This window comes from Nothobranchius furzeri, chromosome 9 (assembly GCF_043380555.1).
Source record: "Nothobranchius furzeri strain GRZ-AD chromosome 9, NfurGRZ-RIMD1, whole genome shotgun sequence".
NCBI classification, from domain to species: Eukaryota; Metazoa; Chordata; class Actinopteri; order Cyprinodontiformes; family Nothobranchiidae; genus Nothobranchius; species Nothobranchius furzeri.
Window position 1 is genome coordinate 40,123,492 of NC_091749.1, and position 17,172 is coordinate 40,140,663.

The 17,172-nt window shown below is 40.4% G+C and overlaps 1 protein-coding gene across 1 annotated transcript; it reads right to left on the reverse strand.

Moving 5' to 3' along the window:
• Positions 1–6,923: 6,923 nt before the first annotated feature.
• Positions 6,924–15,540, reverse strand: pou4f1 (POU class 4 homeobox 1). Its single transcript, XM_015953419.3, has 3 exons — positions 15,034–15,540; positions 11,372–14,626; positions 6,924–8,113 (listed from the first exon to the last, which is right to left on the reverse strand). Exons 1-2 carry the CDS (start codon positions 15,154–15,156, stop codon positions 13,640–13,642), a joined length of 1,110 nt encoding a protein of 369 aa, XP_015808905.1. The 5' UTR covers positions 15,157–15,540; the 3' UTR covers positions 6,924–8,113; positions 11,372–13,639.
• Positions 15,541–17,172: the final 1,632 nt, after the last annotated feature.

Consider the following 17,172-nt stretch of genomic DNA (forward strand, 5'->3'; position numbering starts at 1 on the left):
TTGATTTTTAGATTGAGTATTTTTAATAATGTTTAACAATCAAACTCTATGCATTCTCTTTAAATTAAGCAGTGCCTTAGAAAAAAACGCCTTGTTTCTACTAATCAATTGTTAAAAACATACATCAGCTGTTCGGGGACCCCTTTATGAGAATAACCTTAAGAATGTGTAATAAGTTCAATATGAACCTTCTGTTGAGACAATATGAAAATGTGTCCTTGTGCCAATTATAATATATAACAGAATTACAGCAGAAATGAAAAACATCCCAGAAGAAAGAAGTGATCACTTGAGAGAACGCACAGTGACTTGTTTCTTGTTAAGAATATATTGTTATGGTGCAGACTAAGCACAGCCAGGATAATTACCATCAATAATTGAGTAAGGGGAAATGGTAGGCAGAGCTGCACTCATTGCTGGCTAAATGTGCCTGAGAGATGTAGCAATGGACAGTCTGGCTAGCTTGCTAATTTGGCTCCTTTTTTATGTGGCACTGAAGATTATCTTTATGTTTCCACCCGCTTTGCTTTGGCTCCCGTGAAACCTGGAAAGAGAACATGTAGCGCTTGCTGTCATCGCCGTTTATCAGCCGTTTGATGGTGCACATCGATCTCCGAGAACATCGAAATGAACACACAGGAAAAGGCTTCAGCTGCTTGACTCAACATGAACCAAATTCATTTATCAGTGAATTTGCCTTCATTTTATCTTCTCATTCACAGAATATCATCTTAGGAGTGAGATCAAACAGAGGTAAATGTCCACATGGCAAATTTAATCAGAACCACATCATCTCTTGATGCAAATGCTGTAGAATTGAGAGGAAAGCTGCTTTTTCCTACTTCTGTGTTGTGCGGTTTGTTTAATGCTGACAAATACCTTCCTAGAAATGTTGACACTGAGATAATCTTAATGCACGGCTAGCTGGAGGGCAGATGTTGGCGCAAGCTTTTACTCCTTTCTTTGGAAGCGGGGGTTTGTCTCTGAATCAGAGCACAGATCTGATATGGACCAATCACGTCCATGAATAATGTGCTAAGCAAACGAAAGGCCATCAGCACGCAGTGAGAAAACTAACCTTATAACTCCATGTTTTGTTGAACTCTAGTAATCTAACAGTGGAGACGTTGGGAACAGTGGCGCTCCCAGAAAATGTTATTTTGGGGGCCAGTGAAAATTTCAGGGTGGCACACCAAATGGGTCCCTGTGGTAACTCTGGGAGAGTTTAGCTTGTGCATTGCTCATTCATTCTTTTTTATGTGAAAACAGGCCTATTCTCTACACTGGTTACCAGTACACTACAGAATCAATTTCAAATTATGTCTACTAGTTTGTTTGTTTGTTTGTTTGTTTATTAAGAACCCCATTAGCTGCTGACATACAGCTGCCATTCTTCCTGGGGTCTCATCTCATACAGTCATTACATTATATATATATATATATATATATATATATATATATATATATATATATATATATATATATATATATATATATATATATATATATATATATACACATATTGTGCACTTCATTCATACATGACCATACACATACACACACAGTCACACACACACACACACACCCACACACACACACACACACACACACACACACACACACACACACACACACACACACACACACACACACACAACTAATTTCAACATAATATTGAAGTGTAGAAAAATCACAATTTAATTCTCAAAAGCCCAAATATAACAATATACATTCTTAAAATTTAAAATACAGCTCACTTCAGAAGATGTTTAGCTTGACATTATCTTTGGAAAAATAAAAATATTTGGAGTTTTTTCTGAAAACCTTTTTTTATCAATTTCCCTCAAGAGAAATCCTGGTAGTGCATTCCATAGCACCACTGCACGACAGACCACAGTTTTCTGCATTTGATTTGTTCTGCACGTAGGTAACGCACATCGTCCATGCATACTTTGTCTTGTGGAATAATCGTGTTTATCTGCGAAAAAAGACAAGGTGGAATAAATTACATTTGGAGTTTTTGTCATAAGGATATTTCTAATAAACATTGTTAATGAAAACTCCAATCTTTCTCTTATTTTTGCCAGGACAACTTATTGTGTAACAGATTTACACTGGTTCTGTACGGACTCCCCAATACCATGCGCTCTGCCTTGTTTTGTGCAATTTGTAACTTGTCTAGACAATTTTCATTGGTGTTGGACCAAACCACAGAGGCATAATCTAAGTGTGAAAGCACCAGTGACTGAACTAGTTTCTCAATTAAGTGAAATGGAATGAATTTCCTGCAACGTCTGATAATAGCCATACTTTTTCCCATTTTTTTCAACAGGTAGTTAATCTGATTCACCCAGAATAGCTTATTATCAACAGTAACAACCAATAGCTTAAACTCATCAATCTGTTCAATAATAGTACCATCTAAGGTCAAGCTTTAGAGTGGATTCATTTTTAAAAAGTGTCTAGATCCTATGACCATACATTTAGTCTTATTTGTGTTTATTATCAAATTGTTTGCGGTGATCCATCTATTAACAGATTCTAGTTCGTTATTTAGAACAGTACTAAGTTGTAACACTGTTTTCGCTGGTGCGTATAATGTAATTTCATCTGCATAAATTGCCATCGTGGCATGATCCAACACCATAGGCAAGTCATTCATAAAAATAGAAAACAACAAAGGTCCTAAACAACTACCTTGGGGCACTCCACAACACATTTATTTTTCATTTTAGCTAAACAGAATATCACCAGCCGTGTAGTTAAATTTTTCAGCACATAAGCATCACCAAAGTGTCTCAAGCAATGGTAAAGCATGTGTGTATAGGACCGATGAGTCCTCCACAACAAAGAAAGTTAAGAGAGAGTATTGACAGGAAATGACAAGCGACCCCCCCCCCCCCCCCGAGAATCAGGGGCACTTTTCAAAATGTAAATCAGGCCTTCCCTGAGACACACAGGCTTCTCCCTCCCCTGCTGCTCAGAAAGCTTTGCCTTTCACCTTTAAAACAGAACAATAATCAATGGAGCATTATTAATGCTGAAATCACTCGTGCTCTCCAGTGGTTCCCTGCTGACTGTAAAGTCATGGAGCTGATATGCTGGATTGCATTGTCCTAGTTTAAAAATAGCTGCATTCACTGACCTGATGTCTATATTTGTTTGAATCTGTGAAATGCAGCATATCTAAATAACCCCAAAACAATTAACTCGGATCTGATCCCCCGGTGGCTTTTGACACTTTCCAGTTTAATCTGTGACGACGTTTCCCTTAATCCCAAAGGTTTTCTACAAAGATTTTAAAAGAGAGAAAAGAATCATGTATGTGCGCTTCAATCTTTAATAAGAAATGTTTCCCTACCACGGCACTCACCAGCCCGTCCTCAATCCCTCAAAGATCCTGGTGTGAATTTTTCATAAACCATGTCTCTGTTTCTTGTTCATGAGCTGTCTCAATACACCGAGGCCTATTGCTTCCATGTCCAACCCGGCAGATTTATTGGATGTTAAAGGGGTGTGAGCAGAGAGCAACGGCGCAGGGCGAAGGGAGGAAGTGGGAGCGAGCTCGCTCCTTCATTACAGGAGGCAGATGTAAATCAAACTAATTATGGAGCCACTATGGTATCGAACCCATGGAGGGGAAATGAAATGATCAGAGGCAGGTCGCAGCTCAACGGAGAGCGAGTTAATGAAAATATTAATTACCTGATGATATAGTGGGAGCGCCTCGCTCACACCCGGTTTCTCTCTCTCCCTCTCAAAGGCCCTACCACAGCGAGCTTTCCTTTTAATTGAGTAATAATAAGACTGCTACATTTGGCTGAGTCACTTGATTAGAGCTGGTAATTGACCAATAAAGGCACATGATTGGCAATTATAAAATCCAATGTAGTGCTAATTACTTAGCAACTCTTAAGTGTCTAACTAACACAGAGAACATTCCACTTCTGCGCAGATGGCTGTTTTAAAAACTCGTAAAACCAAAGCAGAGTGAGTTCAGAGTCACTTAATCTGCGCGACACACACTCGTAAACTCAAACACACACATCCCACCCGCCATTAGGATGGGACTGGCTATTAATATCAGATTTTTGCCTCTTGATCGATTTGCTCTGTGTTTTGTTCTGAATTATTCAGTGGTACACTTTATCTCCTCACCTTCCCCTCTCCCCAGATTGCCCCCCAACCATGCAACGTGTCACGCTGGTCAATAAGTGGGTGAGTTGGATCCTGGATGTGTGAAGCAGGGTTACTAGAGTATGACTCTGTGTGTGTGTGTGTGTGTGTGTGTGTGTGTGTGTGTGTGTGTGTGTGTGTGTGTGTGTGTGTGTGTGTGTGTGGATTATATTGTTTATCACTCAATCAGGATAATTAGGAGGCATCAACAGCAGTCTGGTCTGCTAATGTTTGAGGCTAAAGAGGCATTGCAGTTCAGGTTATTCCTACAATTGGATCATTTAGTCTTATAAATTAAATAATGACTTGTGTAAAACTGCATGTATTTGTGTATAAGTGAGGTTCTCTTTTCCTTCGTCGAATCAACAAAGCATACAGGCTAATTGGGTTTCTTTTTCAATCGGTGAGTGAAACTAAAATCATGTATTTAATCAATACTGTGCGACGGTCCTAAGACGTCCTCCATTCAGTTTCCATTCAGCCTGACTCTTTTGTACCTTTGTTGCCATTTAAGGCGGTTTTGAGCAAAACCTTTTGGGGATTTTTTTTAACGTTTTTTTTATCTTTTTTCCTTTAAAAAAACTCTTACTTTTTCAATTTTTCAGACTTTCTCCTAATTCTTTAATGTGGTCTTGAGCAAAACAATGTACTTTTGTGATGTTTGTTTAAATTATCTTTTTTTCACTCTTTTTCAGTCCAATGCCTGATCATTTCCAGGGGAATATTTTTATGATTTTTAATCCCATAAACTTTTTTTAATAAAGCTCTTATAGGAAAAAGACAAAGTTATCTGTAAATGCACCATTAAATTATTAGTTTTTTGTTGTATCACCCATGTTATAACTATTGTTTTAAACATCTTAAAATATATATGAATTCAAATGATTAAATAACTTGTTTGGTTCCGATCTAATGCTTGGTGATTGAAAGAAAACTCAAAGAAAGAGCTGGAGATTATCTGCATTGATGAAATGCCTCTGATAAAAGGATCTAGACTGAAATCAATGCAGCTAAAACCAGCAAACATAAAAAACAAGGTTCTTTTCAGGAAAATGTGCCTGTTAACACCGGACTAAAGTCATTTCCAAGAGCTTTGATGGGTAAACTGGTCCCATTAAGGAGAGTGAGCCCGTGTGCTGAAACTTAGAGATACGTCAACATGGCCGCTGCTTATTACTCAGGCATAATTAGCCGTGTCAGCCTACCCAGCTCGATGGAGTGATGCTTTCATTCAGCTACCTGTCTGGCTCACAGCGAGTGAGTGAATGAATTTTACATAGTTCTTGGCTTTCCTCCATTCAGAGTGACAGGCTAATCAGTAGTTTGTCAAAGTCAACTCCAGCTCCACCTGTCAAAGCTGTCAGTCTTCTGAGGAGCCAATGAGATCCCCCGAGTCATAAACAGGAGAGCTGATTTCACACCGTGTGACCTGCGAGCTGTAAAGTCAGGCCACCGAGGACATCACAATCATTGTCAGAACATGTGGTATTGATGAAAGCTGTCAAAAATAACGGGTTCCTAACATGGGATGGCGCTCGGTGTGTGTCTCCTGGGTGTGATCCTGATTATTACACAATGTAGCGTCAGATATGATGAAAGCTGCAGCAACATCTGTTGTGTAGCCAGGAATGGTAGTCACAAGAGCTTATTTACACGTTCTCTTAGATGTCCAAAACAGGATTTCTTCTTTCGTTTTCATGTCTCTGATTTTTACGGGAGAGGTAATAATGGAGGGTTTGCCATCTTCATTTAGTGTTTGCTGCTTGACACTTGTAGAGGGGCTGATCTCACAGCTGTGTCATGAGTCAAATATTCCAGTAAGAGGATCTGCAGGATGATGTTCCAGTCTACGTAACAAGATGCTAATAAGATCAAAGAAAGGCGATCAATGGCCAGAAAGCTGAGCTCTCTTTCTGTCTCTTCTTGTAGACACTTCCTCTTCATGTTGGATCCCAGACATCCTCCTCAAACCGTGCGAGCATGCCAAGCAGCTTTTCATTCATAGTAAGAGGCAACTGTATAAAAGAAGTTCGTGACATTTTATTTAGATGTTTAAGTCAGGTATTCAGACTTAAATAATGAATCATAACTGAATTATTTGGTTTTTTCTTTTTTTAATAGAAATGTCACCCTGTATAGTGCATACATATATAGTGCAAATTGCCAAAAACAATCTTCCTTCTAAAGCAGTTTTGCACTTTGTTTCTTCATGTTTTCATTACAAACTAAATCCAATTTTTTGTTGTTGTTGGTTTTATCTTGGGCTGTGACATCATATAGGACATTTACAATGTGTGTATTTTCATATTTGTATTGTACTATTACAGCAGACCTAGAAACAACTGATTAACTGCAGTAAAATGTTTATTTATAAAGAAAAATTTGTAACAACGTCATCAGACTTACATTAGTATGACTTGAATGACTTAAAAATCATGACTGTTTTGAGATATTCATGTTTAATATCTAAGGTTTTCAGGAGAGTATTTGTTACTGCAAAAGTTAACAATAATGTCGTTGCTTTGTGTGCTTCCATTTGCTTTTTGCCCTTTGTTTGTTTATTGTTGGTAATTGTTTGTTTTGTATTTTTATGAGGGAAATTAGAACTTATTATGACACTTAAGGCTTTTTTTATAGGCTTTACATCTTTGAAAGAGAAACCTATAAAAAGCCATCAGTGCTATACTTCTGCTGCAGTTTCAAGAGATCTGAGCTTGTGTGTGTGTGTGTGTGTGTGTGTGTGTGTGTGTGTGTGTGTGTGTGTGTGTGTGTGTGTGTGTGTGTGTGTGTGTGTGTGTGTGTGTGTGTGTGTGTGTGTGTGTGTGTGTGTGTGAGAGAGAGAGAGAGAGAGAGAGAGAGAGAGAGAGAGAGAGAGAGAGAGAGAGAGACTGCATTAACATTTGTTCCCCTGCATGCTTCCAAGCTCCAGTTCAGCAGAGTTGAACCAACCTTCCCAGGCAGTCCTCCATCTCTACCCCATCCTCTAACAACTCATGAAATATTTAAGGTGCCTCACAGTAACCTCTCACTCACACACACCCTGACCCACACACATGTGCATTTCTCTTTCTGTCATTCTGGCTGATGGTCAAAGGATGTAAACGTAAATGTCCACTTAAGTCCTGTTATATTTTGAGAGTGGGAGTTATATTCAGCACATCACTGACCCTCACCTTCTTCTATATGCTGCTTGGTGAAAACTTCAGAACAGTTTCTCTAAACATTTCGGGGCGACAGTCCTTTGTGTTCTGGGCTGGACACAAATTTGACACCCGGACGATCGACAGCTGCCGGCTGTTTAATCAACAGTGATGAATATTTGATGGCGTGGCGGTGGGCAAATGGTAGCCGACGCTCTCCTCATTATTGAAGTCCATGTGTACAGAGGAAGATATTCAATATCTTCCAATGGGGGACGTTTTTAAAATACCCCACAACAATTTCCCACCCCTCCCCCATAGATTAAAAAGCAAGATGCCTTCACCTTAGCCCAAAATTCCACCCCATGCACAAGCTCTCAATGAAAGGGCAACTAGCTGAGTACGGATGAACCAGCAGTAAAAAAGAAGGAAATACCATCAAAGGATCCATGAAAGCATGTAACAATATTTTAATTGGACTTTAATGTTTTTAACGTGCGTGGGTGGCTATCCCAGGAGTAGCTTGCTTTTCAGCACCAAGGTCAGCGACCATAAGAGTTCCAAAACAATTCCCAGGTGGTGGTTCATCCATTCACTCTTTCTTTTCATTTGTAGAAACTGTTCATTCATCTGTTTTCATTTGATCTAGTTCGTCCCAGCGGTGAACCTTCTGAATGAGGGCTATTTCCTTACAGATATCTTCTTAGAATCCCTCTCCCCACCTTAAGGCAACAGTATGCATTTGTTTCATGGAGGTTGTTGTCATCATAGGACAGGGGGTGCAGGTTTTCTCTCATCTGTAGAAACAAACATGGGAAAATGGACTTTAGAGGAGAAGTGAGTTCATTTATTGAAATGAAAAGCAAGACAGATTACATCAAACAACATTTAGACAATTTGTTTTATTTTAGTGTAGCAAAAAACTATAATTTTCAGAACTAACGAGCCTCTGAGATCAATTTAATTATTTTACTGGCTCAAAATAGGTTTCATTTCAGAATGTGTTCAAAATAGTACGGAAAAAAACCAGATAATGAAGAACACAGACGAAATCGACTCCCTGTGGTTTGACCAACGAATTATCTGAAAGGTTATTTTGCTAAACTTGACGACGCTGAAAGTCCTTATATGGTATCTGTTGATCCACATGTTTCCGGTCGCTAGCCCTTCTGTCTGCTGCACGGGTAATGACGACAGGGGAATGGGTTCAAAGAGCACTCAGCCCGGGGCCGAGGCAGCTCTTTGAAGGCAGGGACTGGGAAATAAATGACATTTAGGAAGTGAGGCAGATTTAGCATAAAGTGACATTTAGGTGGCAGAACGTGATTTCAGAAGGAGGTAAAACATCCCGGGACGGAGCAGACATAGACAAGCGTTCTGATGTTTTAGTGGTGCACTTTATCAGTTTAGTTGTCAAGCGGTGAGTTCACGCAACTTGGCGTTTAGGTTTAATGGCGTTTTGTTTTTTCCCTAAACCTAATAAAGTAGAATTTAACAGTCCTGAGATGATGACCCAGATGTTACAGGCAAAGACGTGGAGAGTTGTCTGACGCAGCTGGAAATAATGAAGGTTTTAGGGTTGTTTGGTCACGTGCTTTTACTCCAGTTAAAAAAAACACTAAATATGGTTTAGCGCACTTTCTTTAATATAGTTAAAATGTGTTTGTGTGACTTTCAGGAGCTTTTATAAGTTTAAAGGGTAAGTTCTAATTTGGATCACCTGACATTAAGTGGATGACAACAGGAGCCGCGTGTCATTAGACGAAAAAGTAGGAAATACGTTTAATGTTACATCAGGTCAGAATCATATGGTTGTATGTTGAGTTTATAGTTCTAAATAAAATTACAAAGGGGACTTACAGTTTATTTTAAACAATTCACTGTTGGGGTTTTTAGGCATGTGTCTTGATGAAGGCTATTTTCATATAAGTACTGTGTCCTGCTGAATGTGAACCTGTTAATGCCACATAATTAAAGGATTAAGCCGAACCTGTCTTATGTGACAGACTGCCTGATAACTCTTAAATAACTAATTCGTGGCATATTGAGTGTGATTGTTGCACCAACTCTTTTTGTTCTCTTTAACCTTTGCTGCATAGATTTAAAAATGAATCCCACCCTTATATAAATATGAATCTGGTCCTTTTTATGATGCAGACTTCCTGCAATATCCTTGAAGGACCCATATCCATATTTTCATCCGTCAGTCGCTACATGACAAGAGGTCAGCCCTTCAAGATCAAATATTTTTCTTACTAAATGACGGATTTATTAGACAAATAAGATGTGCGTCTGACTCTGAACCCTCTGTGATTGAAATATACCCCTGTGTCAACAGCATTGCCTCTCAAACCGGGTCCCCGGCGATGGAGAGCTGCCACAGCGGATTACTGAGCAAATATAAGTGGGAAATGAGTGCAGATCTGAGGGATCTACCCATCCGCATCCCGGGTGTGACATTTCCGTCCAAAGGCCAACCTCCCTGTGCCTGTTATCTCAACGGAGCCTTCCAGACGCTATTATTTTTGTATTTGTTTTGATATTATTATTATAAGACACGAGATAGCGTCAACCTGAATGTAGAATGTGATCAAAGGGGAATCAGAAATGATAAAGAATGTGAGGACATTTTATTCTTTAATACGCAGGCGTGTTGTAATTATAATGAGCCAATCCATCTTAACATGGGTGCCTAACAGCTGCGATTAGGATAGGCTCACCCGCTTCCGCTCAGAGCTATAGCAAAAAGTCGTACGCTCGTAAATCTAAGCGCCTGCGTAACCATAACGTGGTGAAATCATTATTGCTGAGGTGGTGTCAGAGACTCTCTCATTTCGTCTGTCAGGAATCCAATTTCCTTTTATTTACATCCGCGGAATAGATTAATTACTCCCCCGACTGGTAGCCTCAAGGAATTAAGTTATGGGATGCTTTGGAAGGCTCCACGATTAATCCATCATGGCCTATGCATGGATACAAAGGTGGACGGAGGAGTGGTGATTGATGCTGTCATTGCGTATCACCATAAGTCTTACATAATTATTATTAATATTATTACTATTATTATTATTATTATTATTATTTTCACAAATTAGTTCGATTCAGTAATTTAAAAAGGACGCGCGTAATGTTCATCGTGGAAACAGGGTGGGCAGGTAGTGTGTGTGTGTGTGTGGGGGGGGGGGGGGGGGGGGCATCCTGACATGCATAAGAAGGAAGGCCCTTTCAGGCCCCGGCAACACCTGCGATCAGGTGGCGGCGCAGTCCCGCTATTGATGGAGCTTTAAGGGTTATGATATCGGTGAAGGTACCGATGAAATATCCCCCTCTGATTAATAGAGGGCTCGGTCGTAACGGGCTGACATATGGTAGGCGAGGCAGCTGGGGACGGTACCTCCGGCATCCCCTACGGCCATTAACATATTAGAGGCTATTGTGCAGGCAGACAGTCCGACTTCATCCAGAGCCCCTGTGCAGAGAGACAGCACCCTAGAGCTGTTTGATATAGGCTTTCAATAATGCATTACTCTTCAATCCGCCAGCGGAGCTGTCCGTGGTGCTGAAATGACGTGCCATGTGGCGCGTGCAGTGCTGCTTGTGGAGTGTGTTCAGCACCAGCAGTGAAGGTTACTGGAGGTGTGTTAGTGTAAGAGAAAACTTAGAAGAAAAAGTACGTATGGTTGGATTTTATCTGCTGTTTAACCTGCCAGCTCAGTACAAAAACTCAGCAAAATTAAACATTTGGTAAAATATCTAAGTAAAATGTCATTAAAAACAGTCTTTATCAGAAAGTAAAAACAATTTGAACACTAATTTTATTATATTATTATTATTATTATTATTATTATTATTATTATTATTATTATTGTTGTTGTTGTTGTTGTTGATCAAACATTAAAACATAGTGTGGCATTACCATCTACATGCAAAACGTAAAACTATGTTAAATAAAAATATCGCTTATAAAGGTATATCACTTTTATAAGTTAAAAGATAAATATATATACACACATAATGTACAATCGACAATCAAACTGAGGTAAAAATCTACTTACGATGAGAAAACGCTCACTCTTCTGTCCATGTAGCCAAAAGCTAAAGAAAGCAATATGGAGGAGATTTCTGTGCTGTTGAACACCGACCTCCTCCACTCGCCTGCATCCTCTAAACGCCCCGAAAGCTGACCGAAAGTATTGCATTTTATATCAGCAAAGCGTGATTAATATTGCATCAAGTGCTTGTAAAAATTCGCAGTAATTCATATGCCCAAATACAAGGGGAACTGAAAAAAAAAGATTTAAAAAATATCTGCTGGTTAGAAGCATCCTGACATTAATATCTGAAGGAGGGAAGACGTGAGTTATTTAAAACAAATAACATTAGATATTATTACTCTATGGTGTGTGTGTGTGTGTGTGTGTGTGTGTGTGTGTGTGTGTGTGTGTGTGTGTGTGTGTGTGTGTGTGTGTGTGTGTGTGTGTGTGTGTGTGTGTGTGTGTGTGTGTTTGTGTTGTCTGATTTATTTTGGTTTTAGTTTCTCATTTTTCATTGAAGTGAATCTTCTAAGATCTATTTTAGCAGCAAATGTGGTGAAAGTAAGGGATTATTATATATGTTCCAACTCAAGTAAATCTGGGCGGATTAATACATCACATTAATCGTATTACTAAGATGCATTTAAGCATTTGTATTTATAATTTATGTAAATTTCGATAAAAAACGTTATTACTATTATTACTATTATTATTATTATTATTATTATTATTATTATTATTATTGGTGCTATTTTCTTCAATATTTTCTCTGTATACAAATTAATCAAAGGCCAAATAACAAATGTTTGACAGTCTCACATTTAATATGCCTCTCACTAAGGCATATTCACACCTCAGTCTTATTTTTTCATTTAGTTCAAATTTACTTCAGATCGCAAAATAACAAAAATATAATAAATTTGCCAAGAAAAAGAAGGAATAGACAGAAAAATTAATTATTCCAAGCACATCCTCTAGCTCCACATGTAAATTATTATCCGCTTGCATGTGTAATTATTTATCCCACCAATAATAAAGTCAAAGAGAATATTTGTTGAGGGTGTAGCTTGTCACAACCAAAAAAAACCTCTTTTTTTCTTTCTCTGGTTTATTAGAAGATTGCTGGAACACACCTCCCCGTTGGGTTTTGGCTTACAAGATGAAGAGTACCAATGAGAGTAGAAGAGGACAACAGAGGAGGGTGGAGATGTTGTGAATGAGGGAAGGAGACATTGGGACATTTTCCATGATGCACATGTCGCAGCTGTTTTGTAAACATACTTGTGCACAAAGTAAAATTTTACTCACACAACGATTCCGTAACAATTAACACGACAAACAACGAGGTGATCTTAATGTGAAAACAGGCATTAACAGTGACTTACACCATCCACAAAATCAGGTCTGTCAGCTGACAGCACTACTGTACGCAGTTAGTCTTTTTTAAATGCATAGAGTGTTTGCACTGCAAACTGAAACACATAAGAGAAAATTTCGATCTTTTTTATAATCATTGTGATCTATCCTTGAAGAACAAGGTACTCGTGCTCTGGTCTGTTTTAAACGTTTTCCTGTGACGCCAATGGTGTCAAAAGACCCTTCAAGTTTAGGAGCTCTTATTTGTGATAAAGTGATGTCTGTATATACAAACCATTGCGACATGACAAACTCATAAAAGGGTCTTTTTTTGTGCAAATTCAAAATAAATATATCTGTATTTGACAGCCTGGGAGAGGCTTAATCATAATTAGGAAACCATGCAGGCCTAATTTATTTTTCCCGATAGCCATAAAAGTTTGCAACTAAATTTGAGTCCATAGCAGCTTCCAAAATAAGATTAAATGAACACATTAATAAATTAGCAGATTCATGAATAACTCTATACGAACAGTGACAAAAAAGTCAAACCAAAATCACATTTCAACAATCAATGAGGTAATTCGTAAATGGCTATACTTCAAATAATAGGCCTATTTGGAGAAAATAACGCGTTATTGTATCAAATTACCTCTTTCCGCGTATTTTAAAAGGCAATGTTGACGTCACTGAACTTTTCCCTCGCAACAACTGAGCGAAACTTGGGGAATCTGTTATTTGCATACTTCACATTCACCAATAACGTGAAAATAAAGATGTATGAAGCCTCATAAATGGGTGTCACTGTGCACCAGCGTGTAAAGTCGCTGGAGACAAAAGACTGAAACGGTGTCTCATTAGAGTCCCTTGGTCCCCAAATTCAGTCACCCAACTTTTATTTTTCTCCCTCGTTTCTTTTCCTTTCTTTTTCCATCAGTGAGCTGCTGAAAATTTCAACCTCTTCTGCTTCTGTCTTTGGTTACAAAACCACACTCGCACCACGTTTTTTTTCAGGTCCAACTTTTCCGCTATAGCCGCTATTTTCTCGGACGACGGTCGCGGCTGAACGGCGAAGTAAGCTTCCAACGATCTTTTCTCTGGGGCCGCAATCGAGGTCCTCTTGCGTTTCTTTTCCCCTCCGTTGAAAATGTCAGGTTTGCTCATTTTCTCCCTCTGGGCCCCCTCGGCCTCCTCCAGCCAGGCCTGGAGGATGGGTTTAAGCGCAATCATGTTGTTGTGGGAGAGAGTTAAGGACTCAAATCGACAAATTGTACTTTGGCTCAGTGATCCCACGCCAGGGATTTTGAGATTAGCCAGAGCGCTTCCCACGTCCGCCTGGGTCACCCCCAGCTTGATCCTCCGCTGCTTGAAGCGCTCCGCGAAAGCCTCCAGCTCCCTTGGGTCTGTGTCCGAGTCATTGATGGATGGAAGTCCGGGATTTGTGAGCCCTGGGCCGCCTTGACTCCCCCCGTGATGGCCCGGTAAGAGCCCGTGGTGGGTGAGTGACGAGTTCATGCTCATTGCCTGGTGGGACAGGTGACTTAAGCCGTGCATGTGAGAGTGCGCGTGGGCAGAGGAGGTGGAAATGAGCCCTCCGCCGCCACCTCCACCTCCTCCACCACCTCCACCGCCTGTCCCGTCGTGCGCACTGGGCATCAGGGTGAGAGACTGGGAGCTGATGTGGTCCATGATGTCCGGAGGCTCCAGGTTCTGGTGGTGGTGGTGGTGATGGTGGTGATGATGGTGTGCCAGTGGAACCGTGGAGGTCGACGAGCACGGCACCGTGCTCATCGTGTGGTAGGTGGCGTCGGGCTTGAACGGGTGCGTCTTGCCCTGGGACACGGCGATGTCCACGGCAGCCAAAGCCTCTGCGCGGGCCAGCAGGGTCTCGTCCAGACTTGCGAAAATGTTGCTCTGTAACTGCAAAAGTGAAAATAAAAGAAAGAGGAGGGAAGAGTGAGTGGATTTACACATTTGGTGAGAAATTGGGGAGAAAATACACAGAGATGAAAGAGGGGAAACGAAACGAGTTGAATTCTGTACTTTAAGCGACTCATAACAGCTGATCGTTCCATCAGAGGCGGCAAGTCATACAAATTAATACAAAAACACCAACGCTGGTCTTTGCGTGCAGCGTGCTTTCAAAAAGATCACAGGCTCTCCGAATGATTGCTGTGGAAGACATGAAACAAACATTACGCGAGTCTTGGCGGAATATGCCTTGAAGCATCCCTTGTTATTGCGCGCAGAGAAGCGCTCGTCCCTACCCTACAAGCAGCAGAGGCGAGAAAAAGTGACAAATATAGTTTTCGGGGAATCGTTTTTACCTGTGGAGTTTGTAGACAGGCTCTCCTTATAGCTTCCGAGCTGGAATGCAGAGAGGTGTACTTGTGCTCGGGTAAGGAGGGATGCATGGCGAAGTGCGGCTGTTTGCTGTTCATGGACATCATCTTGGCGAGCTTCTCCAGTTAAAGTGCACAAGAGGAAGAAAAAAAAAGAGGGGAAACTGCTGGGAAACGGTCACAGACACGCGGAGACTTCTTTGCTTATCCGGTAATGACGCGTGCGGTTCGCTCTGTAGTGCACCGAGTGCAGCAGCCTCGTGCCCGGAGATCACAGAGATGCCTGCAGTCTCTCAGACGCACTTATCTGTCTACTGTTTCCCACTGCTGGGGATGAGAGAGGCTCTTACACCTGAGCGCCTCAGATCTCGTCAACAAGACCGTGCTCGGCTGCTCTCGCGAGACACAAACTGCCAGAACAGTGAACTGGTTGACAGATAAGAAAAAAACGCTCACAGGGCAAGGAAAGAACATCTGGAGAGTAGATGTTTTTAAAGGAGCCTTTCCACAGGAGTCTGTGACAGTCCCTTTTGGACTCAGTTCTTTATTTAGACCACTGACCAGAAGGGGAAATAGAAAGGATTTTATGTAATGCGGACAACTTACAAATATTTATATTACCTGACCTATTGACCAATATTTCACTGCATATTTTAAAGCTTGCCAGCTTTACTGCCTGTTAAATTAGACAAAGAGGAGGAGGCAGCGGTGGGTCCTCCACCTGATCATTAAAGTCCATCATTGCCAAATGAGAGCTACACAAATTGATTTAATACATCACTGATCATTTTGAAGTCTTCACCTAAATTTATCTCAATGAATTAACACATCATTAATTTTAACCACAATGGTTATCCAATTAAAATTTCATGCAGCAATTAGAGGTATGTGAAATATACACAATATCCTTTCATTTGCATAATAAATAATGCACTAACTTAATGTGTGTGTGGTCTATTACATGGCTCCTGACATGCTTTGGTCCAAATTAACAAGCAGTGTCATTTCTATTTTAATACCAACCAATTAATAACTGTCACAGTTAACATTGAGAAACTGTTAAACATTGTTTTCTACATGAAAATGTGGACAATAGATATGGCTCACCAAAGAATATCTTCATTTCTTCAAGTCTTCGTTTTTTGTGAGTGTGTGTGTGTGTGGGGGGGGGGGGGGGTAAATGCCATCTTTTATATAAAAATCAAGCATATGCTGTCGAGAGCCCACCTGGAGCGGGTACTGCATGCCTTTGTAATTTCTAGGCTTGACTACTGCGACTCTCTATATGCAGGGTTGTGTCAGTCAACACTGCATCGCCTACAGGTTGTGCAGAACAGCGCTGCCAGGTTCCTGACTGGGACCAGGAAACGGGACCACATCAGTCCGGTTCTGGCCTCTCTGCACTGGCTTCCGATTTTCCTCGTCTTTGTTTATCATTTCTTCCAGAGTGGTGCTCCCCCCTATCTGGCCACTCTCCTGAACAAACATTCCCCATCACGTGCTCTGCGCTCCTCTGACCAAGGCCTGCTCGCTGTCCCTCGGTCTAGGTGTCGTACCCGTGGGGACCGGGCTTTCTCAGTCCTAGCACCGTTACTCTGGAACCAGTTGCCACCCTCAGTTAGGCTGTCCCCTTCTCTGCCAGTCTTTAAGAATCACCTAAAAACACACCTCCTCCGCTTGGCGTTTCCAGAACATGTTTGATTATGGCCTTCTATTATGTTGAATCCATTCCAGTTTTCATTGGTACACTCAATCCATCCACTCAATCCAAATGTGTTTCACACTTTTGTCCTTTACCAGAATGTTTCATCTATCTTGTAATTTCCATTATGTATTTTGTAATTTGTGTTTTGTAATCTGAATTTCTTTTATTGTTGATTTATTCAATATATTTACATACAACTGTACAATGTTCAGCGCTTTGGGCTTCCTGACAGGGTTGCGGAAGGCGCTTTATAAATAAAGCTTTGATTGATTGATTGATTGATTGATATAGTACCTCTCAAGATCAAAATTAATCATGAGATGCTTTACAAAAACAAAAAATTTAAGTATAAAAAGATTTTTTAAAATGATTAAAAATATGTTTAAAAGGAGAAAAGAACAAATAAATGTAAGTAAAGG

Bases quoted from the DNA above. Each gene is read 5' to 3' on its own strand.
- pou4f1 (XM_015953419.3), bottom strand. From the start codon at position 15,156: ATGATGTCCATGAACAGCAAACAGCCGCACTTCGCCATGCATCCCTCC. The intron at 14,627-15,033 runs GTAAAAACGATT...TCACTTTTGCAG, and splicing joins CCTGTCTACAAACTCCACAG to TTACAGAGCAACATTTTCGC.